The 14,438-nt window shown below is 47.5% G+C and overlaps 1 protein-coding gene across 5 annotated transcripts in view; it reads left to right on the top strand.

The window, feature by feature from the left end:
- The window catches only part of TTC7B (tetratricopeptide repeat domain 7B), a 230,839-nt gene that overhangs the window by 173,934 nt on the left and 42,467 nt on the right, over positions 1-14,438 (top strand). For 3 of the 5 annotated variants that reach the window (XM_081290633.1, XM_081290632.1, XM_081290636.1), the window contains 3 exons: positions 1,953-2,050; positions 6,309-6,473; positions 8,618-8,668. In XM_081290633.1, the coding sequence (XP_081146759.1) occupies positions 1,953-2,050; positions 6,309-6,473; positions 8,618-8,668 (314 nt within the window). The remainder of the gene's footprint in view (positions 1-1,952; positions 2,051-6,308; positions 6,474-8,617; positions 8,669-14,438) is intronic. The other 2 variants (XM_081290634.1, XM_081290635.1) reach the window with 2 other exon arrangements.

Genomic DNA, 14,438 nt, shown 5'->3' with positions numbered 1-14,438 from the left:
ATGTCTCCAGGAAGCAGCCAGCCATGTCAACCCCAGATGCATATTTGGAGAGGGAGTATTCATAATGACACCTGCCATGTGTCACGAAGTCACACCCCTTCAGAATGTTCTGTCTACATCTGCAGCTTATTCCCTCCTTACCCAGTTCTGTGTAGAAAGATAATCCTTATCCTCCAACCTGGCCAGGGAAGTCACCAAGGCACAGGGAACTGGCTTTGCTCAAAATGATTACTCCTGAGTGACAGATGTGGGATGGGAACCAAGACCTCCAGTTGGGTTCCAGGACCCACTTTCCGGGTCCTTTCAAAGCAGCACACATGGCAGCCAAACCCATGCTCTGAAGCTTGGCGAAGCAGCACTGCGGCTGAGCCACATCCCAGGTCTGGCCACCACGTGGCCAGGCAGCCCTTCCCCTGCCATGCCAGCTCCTCATTACGCATCCTGGAATCTCCACAGTGATGAAAAGTGTCTCTATATTTCGGGACAGTCTCCCATGTGGGGGGCTATTGCCATATTCAGATAATTAACCCTTTGTAATATTTATATCAAAAATGCTACCTGAGCAGACTGGTGCTGGATACATTTAGCCAGATTTGTAATTATTGAAAATGCACATGTTCTTTTATGTCTTCTCCTTAGAGACACTGATTGTTTCTCAGTTGTGGAAATAATTAATAGAGCATTTCCAGCGTGCCTATAGGGATGATGTAATAAGTGTCGGCTGACACAGTCCCACCAAGGACGTTTCCTCCGCTTCCTGCGGAAGGACCCCTCTGACTGCATCACTGGGCGGGGACACTGCAGCCTGTGAACTGCACTGACTTTCATACCAAACCTTGTTTGTACTGATTTTAGCAGCAGCTGCACAGAGGAAGGAAATTGTGTCCCTTTATTGTAGAATTTGAACTTCTTAACAATAACCAAAAAAAACACTTAGAGCCCCCAGATAGATATCGTGACAGAGGCAGGGGCAGGGAAGGGGGGAAACAACAGTGTTTACTTAAAAACTTCCCAGAGTTGCAAAAAAACAAAGTCTTTGGGGGCTAAGTTCCCTTAACTGTTTGATCCCCACAGGCCTGGGTGGTGTCCACGCAACTTTGCTAGATGGATGGTGCCAGGAGGGAGGGGGGATTCAGCAGAGGGGGATGGCATTGGGAGCGGCAAGTGGTTGTCAAGACCCTGCATGTTCTTCCCAAGTCCCTTCAAGTCTCCTCAGCCAGCCTTCTCAGAACCTCAGCTGGACAGGGCCCCAGCTACAGCTCTGCTGTGACCAGCTCCTCATGTCTCCTCACGGCACTTGTCCCTCAGTATTAAATAGCCTGTCACCCATGCAGTGCATCTCAAGGCTTGTCTTTGGGTCATGTTTGAGCCCATGCCTGCGCTCACCCTCTGAGAAGCAGGCCAGGGGTCCTCAATTCTAGCAGCTGCAACATAGAACCATCTGAGGAGCTTTGAAATTTGCCCCAGAAATTCCCATTTGTTTGTCTGGAGTGGCCTGGGCATCAGGAGTCTTTAGAAATGTTCTGGCTGTTTTCTCAGGACTCGAGGTTCAGGAATGCCTGTGTGGACTGTTGGCTCATGAAGTCATCTTGGAGGGTGGGGCGTGTCAGGGCTTCCACGGGTCCTCAGTCTTCGTAGCACAGAATAACAACCAGTTTCCCCATCTGGTGGCTGGAGAACCTGGCTTGCAGTTCTCATCTTCATATCTTTTATAATGACACAAGAGACTAAAATGAATTAGGGTCCCGTGGGGTGGCTTAAGCACATTTGTGGTACTGAGTGCTCAAAGAAATCCCAGCCCAGCCTGAGCCAGGAAGTGGGAAGATGCGGAGGCACATCCAAAGCCCATCCAAAGGTGTCCACTGCACCTTACTGGCCCAGTGGTACCGGTTGAGTCTCTGTCCCTCCCCTCCCACTTCTCAGGTGACTGACATTCACAGTGTATTTTGCAGTGACTCTGGACGTGGGAGCAGCCTCTTAGACAGAACTATCGCCGACAGACGACAGCTTAACACAATCACTTTGCCAGACTTCAGTGATCCCGAGACAGGTGAGAATCCAAAGTCAGAGGGGACAAAATGGTGTCGAAGAGGACGTGGGGCCAGCCACTGAGTGGAGTGGCCAGGCTGCGGGGCCAGGGTGGGGAAAGCTCTGCTCACAGGTGATGCATAGCTGACGCATGCCCCCCCTGGGCTCCTCAAGCGTTGGGTCACGGTGGGGAAAAGAAGGTTATTTGCTCAGCACAACCCTTTGAAATCTGTTTTCCCTGGCTCTGAAGCTTGAAATGTGAAACTAAAATTAGGTGGTTTCCATGCTATCCTGTTTCCCCTGTTTTTCTGCCTCCCTTTAGGGCTTCGGACATTGCCCACATCCATCATTTTGATTTCTAGTCGGTTGCACACGTAAACACACGTGTACCCAGAAGGGCCTGTGGGGCAGCAAGTGGATTCTGAGCTGTTTCATTCCACCGTCCCCACCCCCAATGGCCCGTTACACTTACTGCCTCTGAGTAGAGATTTGTACTTTAGTTTGTGTGCACCACATATGCTACAGTACAGGGAGAATGCCCCCCTAATTTCCATAGCTCCAAATGACTATTCCAGCAGTAACACTGACTATTCAGCGACAATTTGAGGGGCTCAGTAGACTCACAAAACAAAATGAAATTCACTCAGCTTTGAGCCTCAAAGGTAGTTCTAGAACATCATTGAGAACCCACTTCTCTCTCTTCTCCCCCACCCACAAGGGACCCACTAAGGCTTAATTCCTATCTGGATATGCCTGGTCTTTAATGGGCTATCCTCATGAAAGGAACCTCAAAATCCCTTTTCTGTCCTTGTGCCATGTCCCAGTTCCTGACAGAGCCCATCCCCTGGAAAATCCAACCCCAGGCAGGGTAGGAGGAGTAAGGCCTCTGGGAGGCCCCTGTGGTGCTGGGTCCAAGGGGTACTCAGGGCTGCCGCAGACCGCACTCCCGCCAGGCTCCCTCCACCCAACTGGAAGTCAGCCTGAGAAGTCAGACCAAGGCTCTGGGGCTCCCAGGTCCAAAGATTTAAGGCAGCTTTCAGCTTCTGTTCAGACTGCAAACTAACCAAACCACAGGAAGTCCTCCACCCCAGGAGAGGCCTGTCCCCTGGATTGGTCAGTCATAGATGGGCATAGACTGTGCTGTGGAGCAGCACAGCAGAGCTCTGCCTCATGGGTGTGCTCCTTCCCTGCAGCTGATGGACTCCTCACTCTTGGAAATGGAGGGTCAGGCTTTAGCAAGGCTGGGACATAGGGAGGGGAGAGAAGCCAGTGTCATTCACTCTGGCCCCCTGCAGCGACTTGGGCTGATTTACAACAGCTTCTGTAGATGCCCTGGGCTGAGTGCCTCTCTGGCTCCCTCTTTAGTGTCCTGTAGGACAGTCATTCTAAATCTAGATCCCATTTCCTTTCAGCTTGCTTGGGCCTTAATTTCCCAAGACTTGAATGCCATATCACATTGAAAACAGATAGTGATGGAAAATACATGAGGCCCTTGTCCATTCTCCCATTTGCTCCCTGGGATGGTTTCCCCAGAACTCCCAGGAGGCTCCTCTTCAGGGTGGACCTTCTCAGATGCCATGTTGTCCAGGGGGCTGGGGCCTGCTGCCCCAGGGTGGGCCTAGCCCATTCCTTCTCCTTACCCTTGGCCTTAGTAGTAGCTGTGCAGCTGCTCTCCCAGGAGGGTCCCCTGGTCACTCCCCAGGAGCACAGGTGTTGGATTCTGGACTACTGGTTCCCATGCCCTTTCTGAACAATGAGGAGGAACTGCAGCCCCAGGACTCAGGCCAGCAACCATTTTGTTGTCACAGTTGTTATGCAGAAAGGAATCCCTCCCTTTGGTCAGTCTCCAGTGCCCCAAAATGTTGTTTGAACACCATTGATTGACCTGAGACACCAGGGAAGCAGAGGTGGAAGGCCATGTGAGGGGGGCCTAGTCAGTCACAGGCTGTTTTATTACAGAGTCAAATATTCTGAAGTGACAGTGTAAGTCAGGGAAACTGAAAGATTGGAAGGGAAGTAAAAGGACACTAGTCTGGAGTAATAAAGCCCCGTTTTGCTTAGCTGGACTCTGGGCGTGGTCTCAGGAGAGGCCACCCTCTTACTCACACACCTGTGCAGAAGGCCTGCCTGTGGAGCGCCCTCTCATCTTGACTTTGTTTCAAGAGGAAATTCATTTCATAACTCGAAAGCCAAACTCTAACTCTGAATATACCACAGAGAAGTGTTGCTGCCCTCCCTTACCTTTCCCTAGAGGGGCCATTTTTGTTAGCTTCTATTTACCCTCCACTGCTCTTTTGTGCACATAAGCACAGGTGTGCTTTCCCACACTCCTTACGTAAGCAGCCACATGTGGTGTGTGCAGCTCAGCGCCTGACCTTCTTCCCTTCCCAGCAGATCCTGCAGATGCCTCCATAGCTGTCCACAGAGAATTTCCCATCCTGTTTCATAGCTGTGAAACATGACCCCCACCTGTCACAGTCGGGACTCCTAGCCACCCGGCCCGACCTCGAGCATTTTCCTTCCCTCAGTCTTCAGCTCAGTGGTGCTCAGAGAGCTGGCTAATTTTGAACATCCACTGGAGCCCTACTTATTTAGGAAAGCAACTGAGCTAAAGAACAAAAGGGAAAAGGAACCCATCCAAGGTCAGAATGGTCCCAAAGTGACAGAAAAGACCCTGAGATATGGTCTGGGAGAACCAAGCCCTAGGGGTAGCAGTGTATCTTTAGCATTGGAGCAGGCTGGGTCCACGCCTGACGGCTTTCCCAAATTCCCTTTAAAGGGCACCAGCACCCAGCATGAGCACAGTCACTCAGTGCTGGCGTTCAGAAGAGTACATGGTCAGTGCCATGGTGAACTTCCACCATCATGATCCATCAAATGTTGTTTGGCATTGGCAGGATCATGACCCAGGACTCCACACTATGCAAATGATCCCAAGAGGCCACAGGCCCTCTTGGAGCAGTTTTCTTTTTTTTTTTTTTTTCCAGAACTAAATTTATTCATTGTTTTATTTTTTAATATTTATGATGGAGAATAGTCAGATATACCAGAAGAGAGATGCTAATATGAGTGAACTCCCATCTCCTACTCCATCTGCAACAATTAGTGCTCTGTTCCATCTCTTTCTCTCTAATATAAAGGAACTTTAAAATATATATCACAATACCATTATCACACACCTGGGTCTTGAAGCCTGCAGACTCACTGCTCTTGATTCCAGAAGTGTTTGATTAACTGGAATATCATTTCCCACTGTGTGCAGATCTGTGGGAAAATACAGCTTTGGATGGGCCTAGTCCATGGTAGCTAACAGAGCAGGACAGTGTTCAGATGGATGTGGCCACCAAGAAAGCCCCCTTCCAGAACATCTCTGTCATCTAATTCAGCCCAGCCAGTGAAAAGGGGGAGTCAAATGGAGTGACAGTCTTTACTTTGAAGCTATGAGTCATTGTCTTTTCTTTGGAATAGGTTGGTAGTTCCTTAAATAGAGGATGAAAAAAAATTATTTTTCTTTCTCTTGCCTTCAAAACAGGATGTGGGGTAAGGGGATTTATCTTTAATCATTGGTAGATATTACCGGATACCTCTCCCAAGCCAAATAATTTTTTTTAACTTGAAAGTTTGATCCATTTTGTTTGGGAAAGTTTCTTCTTACAGCTGTGGGGGTCTCAACATTGCCACATCTCTCTCCAGCTCTAAGATGTGAAGGCAGCAGGGCAGGCTTCCTTTTCCGAGTGCCCGACTAGTGCACCCCACCACTGTAGACCACTTCAGAAACTTTCCTACCACTCCATCATCACCATGCTGAGCCCGTGACATCATTGCACCCAGCACACTGCACCTTGGGAAACTGTAGTTTTGAAGTGGACCTTATATAAGTGCTTCTCATGAAAAACAAATCTATGGAAAGTCTAATTCTAACCCTTTCCAGTTGAAAAGCCAGTAGTGTCCTAGAGAATACCCTAGACATTGTAGGTTAAACGTGTATTATTTTCGGTGGCTCACACTGCTGACTCTGCCCAGGTATATCTGAGTTACATTTGTTCCATGATATTATTGCAAAACAATTAAATAACCAGTGGAAAAACAAATTTGTTTTCTTCGAAAAGCACTTGTATTCTATTCTCAAATAGAGGAATGATTGTGTATTACATGACTTCATTTTCTTTGCAGCTTATGTGAGTATATTTAAAGCTAGTTTATTTTTTCTTTGTCTTTTAAAGTTTGTTTTGTTTTGTTTTGCCTTTATCCTTTTTTTTTCCTCTCTTTTACTTTTTTAGTGTCAGAGTGCTCCTCCTCCTCCTCCTCTCCTTCAAGAACCGAATCTCCTCTCCACCTGTTTGTATCTTCTCGTCTCCATTCTCATCCCAAACCTGATACCTTTGTGTGGCCCCCTGCGCCTCATTCATTCAGTGACTCAGGTCCCCGCCGGGAACCCTCTCTCTGTAAACATGGTTTTTCCTTTCTTGTCAGACCTGCTTCATTTGCCTGATGTTCTAGTTTCTGATAATCTTCCTAACTGATAAGCTGGATAGGAAACTCCCATCAAATTTGTCACAGAGAAGACCTTGCTTGTTTGAAAATTCAAAGCTGGTGGGGCAGGAGGAATCCTGGGGTTGTAGACATTAGTGTCCAGGTTCCAATCTCTTCTGGAAGGAAGGAGACTGGTCCTCAACAGAACTTACTGGATTTTCCTAGAACATTACTCTTTACTCTTGGGTCCTTCTCTGGATTTGATAAAAATACATAAAAAGTAATCCTGTTAAAGAAAAGGCAAATTACAATATTTTGCAAATAATAATTTAATCCTAAAAACTTCTGGGTTTCAACTTAGAAATGAATTTAGTTCAACTACCATATACTAATCAAGGCCATACTCTAAAGATAATGGGCATATGCTATTAAGTATGTGGTTCTCACAAGGGACTTTAAGGTCTGCCAGTCTCCTGGGCTCCACCCACAAGGTAAATGGGCCTGAGGTGGGACCCAGGAATCTGGATTTGTAAACCACCACTATGGTTCCAATGCCAGTGGGTATGGACCACATTTTTGAGAAATGGTGCTATAAAGTGTTTTCCATTTTGCAAGGAAAGAAAACGTTGGGTTTGTGTCATTAAACCACATAGGGAAATTGAACAGCATTTTAGTCTAATCTTGCTTTTAAATAATACAGAAATTCTGAAAGTCTACTTTAGGGAGTTCTAGAATCTGTCAATTAAAAAAAAATCCCTTTATTAAAATGCAACACTGATTGGTAAAGTCCTTAAAAAGGACCTAAATACGGATTTCCCCGGAGAGCCTATCCTTGTTTTCTTTCACTCATTTATTTAATGTGCACTTTGCTGCCAGCACTGCCAGAAAATTTAATCTCTGTATCTATGATTTATAAGGGCTCATCTTTGTCCCAAATGCTCAGTTATATGCTAAACCAAAGCTCCTAAGTGGGATGGCTGCCAGAAGGAGCTGCTTTCTTTCCTGGGCTCTTCTCTAGGATGGCTTGGAGCTACTGACCCACAGAAAGCCAGCACAGGAGCGCAGGGCTCGTCTGAAGTAAACCATCCAACTGAGCAACACCCTGGCCTACTCCTCTGCATGTGGAGTGTCCCGAACTTGGCTGTAATGGCAACCCAGGGTTTATGAAATAGAAGATGAAGATAACATTTACAAACTATCAAAATAAGACACTTTCCCTTAATACAATGGCCAGCTTTGATTTTTCCAAAAAAAAAAAATTGTTTTTAACATTGACTTCTGCTGAGTTTGGGATCTCACTGTCCTAGCACAAAATTATAGGTTTGCACTGCCTGTCCCTTCTGCACAGCTGGCCCAGCCACCTCTGCAACCTGTGGGTTCCTACATTTCAGGGAGCTCTGTGTTCCTCTAGGCCTTTGAAGCATGGGGTTCTGGCTCTTCCAGTGGGGCACATCAGGTGAACTGGCTAATTGTGGGATGATGAGCACCTACTCACCTTTCTGCTGAACGTAGTGCATCCCAAGCCACACTTAGCATTTATTCTTGGTGAAGCCAGTGTCCTTGTTTCAGCTAAGCTTGAAGCACCCAAGGGACACTTAATCAAGGGGGGACCTACTGATAAATGTAGAATTTCTTGACTATAGTTGTAAGAATTTGGATCCCAATTCTTTCCTAGGACAAGCAGGTAGCCAAGGCCTGAGGTTTTGTGAATTTCTACCTCTTGCCTTTTGACATCCTAGGAATAAAAACTAGCCCAGCCTTGCACATTGTTGGACTCAGGATTAGGGTTACTATGTGGAAAGATCCAAACCCTGCTCGTTTCATTATTTTTCCTTCCTTTTGGAATTTCCTGCTCTGGAAGCAAAGCACATTACATGAATTGGTCAACTTGTGTGCCGGGTGCACGTGGAGAGGGAATGTCCACTGGCCTTTGTGTGGTTAAAAAATTATGTGTGTGTGTGGTGTGTGTGACTCCTGAACTGAAATCTAATTCCAGAAAGCCAGACTTACAGTTGGAAGATTATTAGAACTCTCTTTGTGTTTTTAGCCTTAATTTTGGATTTTTCAACTATTTTATTTCTTGGTTTTAATTTTTGGTTTGATCTGTTGTTCCAAGGCAACTCTCCAGAAGCATACTTTCATGGTTTTCCTTCCCTTTTTTCAGTTAGTAAGTAGTTTACCAATCTATTAACCCTTCCGAGGGGCTCCAGAGTCACACCTTCCTCCACTGTGGTGTATGTGCTGTGGTTGTCCAGTGTTGGGATGTTGGGGTGCTGTGGCCCTCTCGCTGCCGCCTGCCTGCCTGCTCTGCCACTTGGGACCAGCTCCCCTATGATGCCAGGGCACCAGCACAGCCTGGTTCAAACACTGTGAGGCAGTATTGGTCTGAGAAGGACTACAGAGGAAGGAGTGTCTGGGAAATGGCCCAGGTTAGGGCAGGCAGTGGACAGATGGCACTTATTGAAAGTGTGGCCCTGGCCCCCATGGTGGATCTCCTGTGAGTGATAGGTAGAGAGAACCGGTTGAATCTCGACATCCTTTCCGGTGTAGCCACTATAGAAAAGCCATCCTTGTTGTTAATTTTTCTAAAGGCAGATATCATAAAACTTAAAAGCGCATCTACCAAAAGTCAAAGAAGACTAAGCAATTCCCCAGAAGTAGGATTAGTGCCTTTAAGTCATTAGTGAGTGATCACATTCCCTAAAAGATGTTTCCTACGCCCTTTATTCTATCTGGTCAAATTTTGGGAAATGGTCTGTCTCCTGCCTAGAGATTCCTAGCTCACATGAGTACATCACAGGCTCCGCAGAATCTTGCAGTTTAAAAAAGTCGAGATTCTTGACTTTGACCTAGTCTTCCCAAGCTAATTTCATCATTTTTACATCCCACGGTGTCTGTGTTCCTTGGGTCACACTTGGGAAGCTGCAGATAAATGTTTCTGTTCATCTCAATGATCTGAGCCCCACTGATGGCAAACGCGCCCCCCACATACCCCAGAACATGACTTCCCTCTCTGAAATCCAGCCCCAGCTAGCTGTGGTGTCCCTAATAATAAAGAGGCATGTTTTGATATTGGCATCACATTAGAGTTCTTCATAAAAAGATTTCACTGCCAAATCCCCTTCCATATCGAGCTCCTAGGGATACTAAAAGTCCTTCATTTTCAGAAAGTCAGGCTACATTAAAACCTTCAGGCAGCCCTGACCGGGAAGGTGAAGTTTGATATATTTATGCTAAAACATTTTCCATAGAAATAGCTTCAAGTCCCTCAAAGGAAGCCAGAGTTTAAGGGCTGGTTCAGCAGTGGAGCCCCTGCAATTCATCTGATCTCTGGGCCTTAGTTTCCTCATCTGTTAAAAAATGTAAATTTAATCCTTATTTTATATGCCTTTATGGTTTGGCAGTAATGGATCCTAATTTTAAGACCCAGCCAGGTGCCTTTCTTCCTGAGACACACCTGGGCAGCTGTGGCTCCCATAGGCCTCACTGACTTCCCAGAATGAAAAGAGAAGAAAGGGCTGGGCAGGGCTGTCTCCACACTGCTGTGCTCTGCTCCCAACCCGAGGACCCCAGAATGTGTACAGAAGTTCTGCTCCTCTCCAAGAACATGCTGAAAAATCAAGGTGCCGACTTGGGTTCTGACTCAGTTTTTCATAACACTGATAATAGTGAGACTGTTGCAGTCTTTGGTAGTGAGTCACTGGGAGAGGAGAATAAACAGATTAATGAAAGAACACACCACTAAAGTGAAATAAGATGGAGAAATGAATTTAAGATAGAAGTGGGTGATTTCTCTTCCTTTATGGCCAGCATTTTATCGTTGGGTTTGTATTTTCTAACATTCAAGATTGTGTATCATGGCTGGCCAGGTGGCATATCTTACCTCTGCTCCTGCTTAATTAAGTAGTGTTTTGAAAATGTATGTATCTATGAAAACATTACTCTAGCAATTACCCTACCATTTTTGAGGAGTTGTGATTTTTAAAATTCATCCCTGCTATATATAATCTTTTCAAATAGAACCTTTTCTTACTGTTTAGATTAAATTAATATTAATTTTAATGTAATTCTCCTTAACTAGTTCTGTGTAAGGTTGAATGGAATTATTAAGAGATTGACAATTCAATAATAAATGGCACTCAGATAGAATCAGGTGTCCAGATTTAGAATAGCACCTGGCAGACCTTCCCCAGGGCGCAGCAGAGAGAAACACTTCGAGGCTCACAGGGCAGCAGCCTCCCCAGCAAAAGGGCACTTGGGCCCAGAGCTGCAGCCTCATGAATATGCAAAGGGAGGGTTTGGGTGACCAGGAAGCCTCTGCCCGCAGTAGTCCTCCAGAAGGTACTGTCTCCAGCCCAGAGCCACCTCCTTGCACTTGGACAGCTGGTACCCTCCGCTTGTTTGTGAACAGCTTCGCACCATGCTTTTTCCTGTGTGACCACCTGGCCCTGCCAACTCCTGCCAGCAGCATGCTGTGCTGGCCTCGCATGCCCACCCGTGACAACACATCCCTGCTTTGGTGGGTCCTTCCCTGAAGCTTTCCCTGGAAAGAGCTTCTCCCTCTCAGGATTAGACACACCCTGTCAGGGTTAAACTGTGGTTGATCCTCTGTTCAAGTTGTTGGGAAACTGTGATCTCGTCTTGGGGCCAGGTCTGGCTGTCCAATCTGTTTTGCACTCAGAAAAAGGGAAGTTCTGCTTGGAACCATGACCAGAGCTGCTTGTCCAAGGAGCTGCAGCAGGAGGCAGCAATGACAGAGGGGTTCAGATAGGGGCAGTCGTTGCCCAGGGAGCTCTGCAGCCCTGGTCACTCTGGCACAGAAAAGAAGCCACTATGGAAAGGAGACCTGGGACAGCACAGGGAGGAGTCACCACCCCTAGTCAGCCTTCTCAGAAAAGCAGGTCTACCGTCTAGCAAAGATGGGGATGTCCCTAGCTCCCCAAGAGAGGGAGGCCACCAAAACTTTCATGGAGAAAAAAGGAGTGGGCTGTCATGTATCTTAGTGGTAGAGCACTTGCCTAGCATATATGAGGACCTGGGTTTCATCCCAGCACCACAAAATAAAAATTTTTAAAAGATCCAGAGCCAGGCACTGTGGAAAATGCCTGTAATCCCAGCAGCTCGGGAGGCTGAGGCAGGAGGATCGCAAGTTCAAAGCCAGCCTCAGCAAAAGCCAGGCACTAAGCAACTCGGTGAGACCCTGTCTCTAAATAAAATACAAAATAGAGCTGGGGATGTGGCTCAGTGGTCAAGTGCCCCTGAGTTCAATCCCTGGTACACACCCCCCCCCCATATTTAATATGTTTAAATTAGAGAATGAAGTTAGAGTGGCTCTCCTGTCTCTTCCCAGACCTTGGCCTTCCCTCCTTCAGCCCAGATCATTCTGATTCCCAGAGCACCGGGCAGGTGTGGAGACAGAAGGTCGAGGCTGCCAGCTGTCTGCAGTGTTGGGCTGGTGTGTGTCCTAGCCCTGTCTCAGAAACACTCTTCATTTCCTTTGAAAAATGAAAATTCTCAGCAGGCCAGCCAGAAGAATGCTTAGTCACCAGGGTGGCTGTTGCGTGCCCAGGGTCTTCAGACAGCCAGGCTGCTTTGTCTTGTGTAGCAGTTTTGGTGGTACGGTGTCTAAGCACTAGAAGCTGAATCCTGTATCCACAGACAATACTGAATGATTTTGAGACTGAAGGGAGACAGACAGAGATTCATCAGTACTGGGTGATTCTGCGTGGCTGATGCTGGAGTGGCACAGTTTCTTTTCAGAAAAATGTGGGGAGGGGAGGTATTGGCTGTGGCAGCAGGAGGTAGAATGCGGGTGACGACGGAGATGGGACGCAGGGCGCCACCTCGTGCTCCATCATCCTCCCATGTCTACACACGTGAGCCAGCCCTCCAGGGCTGGCAGGCGGAGGGCCGCCCGGGCCCTGAACGTCCGTGTGCCAGATATGTCTACCTATGTCTCTTTTGTAGGGGACTTTTTTATGTTCCACATAATGGAACAGTTGCCCATTGTTCCTGACACTGGGACATGCAGCGAGGCCCAAGCTGGGCAGCATTTCACCCGAGATCTAGTTCATCCTCTCCTCGCTGTTCAGACTGAAGCCACTTGTCTAATCCAGCAGGAAGCCAAAGGGACAGCTGGAATAGAAACATGCCAGGCAGTTGGGGACCCTGCTGTGAAAACAGGGTGATCTGAATAACCGGAGCCACTTAATTTTTTCTAGCTTTTGCTTAAAATTATCAGCTCTGAGATCCCTTTGATGAACTTTGATGGTAAAATAGGGCTCATACCCAGCTGCTGCATTTGAAGCAGACCAGAGGCGTCTGTTTCCAGCGGAAAAGGTACATTGGGAAGATTTCACTGCCGAGCAATTTGAGCCGGCTGTTGGCGTGTCCTACTTGTCGCAGGGTTTCTCAGAGAGCCTCAGCACATGGCGGGGAGGCTTGGACAGGTTCAGAGCGTGGGCTCGAAGTGTCTGGAGATCAGTGGCCTAGGTTCCTGCCCCTCTCAACTTGGAGAAAGGTCTTTCCAACACAGTTCCTGGTACCCCCTATAGCACGTCCACCCGGTCATCAGAGGGTACCTAGAAGAAAGCACCAGATTAGGAAGCAGAATAGTTCCTCAGGTGGCACTTTGCTTTGTATCAGCGTCTGAGATGGTCCAGGCTCGAAAACCACTGGCCTGAGGAAATCCCCTAGCCTCTGCTCCAGCATCCTGTGTCCTGGACTGTTCTGGCAATTAGGTCACAGAGCTTGGGCCAGGTTTGAGGATGTACTCTTTCCTGCCTGCATTGCTGCTCAGCATAGTGGCTTCTCCAAGCCACTGTGTCCTGAGGGGAAGGGGCGCATCACTGTGGCAGAGCCCAGCAGCTGCTTTACAGCACACAGGCCCCAGGCGTGGCTGTGATGAGACCTTCTCCAATTAGTGTGGTTAATAAGACAGGAGGAGCCAGGCACCGGCCTGCTCACTCGTGGAGCCAGGTGATTTGGAAACATTTCTCCAGACTTGGATTTTACATTGGATCTATGTCCTCAATTCTTCTGATTCCCTTTGCAAGCCTCAATTTGTCCATTTCCACCAGAGGTTGTACAAATACAGGGATGCAGCTTCTTTGATAAGAAAGAAGAGTTCCTTGAAATGTGTGGGTTAGAGCCAGCATTTTTGTGATTTACCTGCCTGAATCAAAGTCCAGGGTCTGTCCTGGCACCTCCTCAGTCCTATGGAACAGTAAGACACAGGTTGTCTTGTTTTTTTTTTTTTTTAATCATTCCCCAAATTCTAATCCTGTGGAAGACATTTATTTATCGTGTTATTGCCAGGAATAGTAGATGCTATACTTTTACCATCGTCATTAGTCATCTGCTGTTATTAACAAATCTCTGAACGCTTTAATATCCTGGTTCAGAATGTGAAGGCTGTGGCCTTGTGAAGTATGGGTGACAAGGAGTCGACTGAGGAGGGAAGAAGTACTTATGGAAAACCTGCCACCATTCTCTGTTTTAATGGGCTAGTTACATTGGCGGGGAGTCACTCACAGACACCTGATGTTTAATTATCTGCCACCAACACTTTCAGTCCAGGTTGGTAGAAGTGGTGACAGCAGCACTAAAAAGCCCTCGGGAACAGTGATGGTTCTGGCCTTGATCCTGTATCAGGGAGGAAGGTGGACACGGCAGGCACACATCCAAAAGTGGGATGCTCTTCCGAATGTCACATGGTGACGTTGTCTGTTTCTGCTGCCCGTCCACTCACCCCAAGGGTGGGCCTGGCACTATTGTTCTCTGCAGAGTCCTAAACAGAGGAGATACCCTTCCTTCTACAGCAAGACAGTGACAGTGACAGCCACAGGGAAGCAGCAAGGACGCAAGGAAGCCTCACTGCAGGGAGGAGCAAAAGATCGCAGCCACCTCCCCAGAGGAGGTGGCCTCGGAGCTGGGCT

Source organism: Spermophilus citellus (assembly GCF_964194105.1).
Source record: "Spermophilus citellus genome assembly, chromosome: 4".
Taxonomy (NCBI): domain Eukaryota; kingdom Metazoa; phylum Chordata; class Mammalia; order Rodentia; family Sciuridae; genus Spermophilus; species Spermophilus citellus.
Note: the sequence above shows the minus strand (reverse complement) of the source record. Positions and strands in the feature narration are given on the sequence as shown.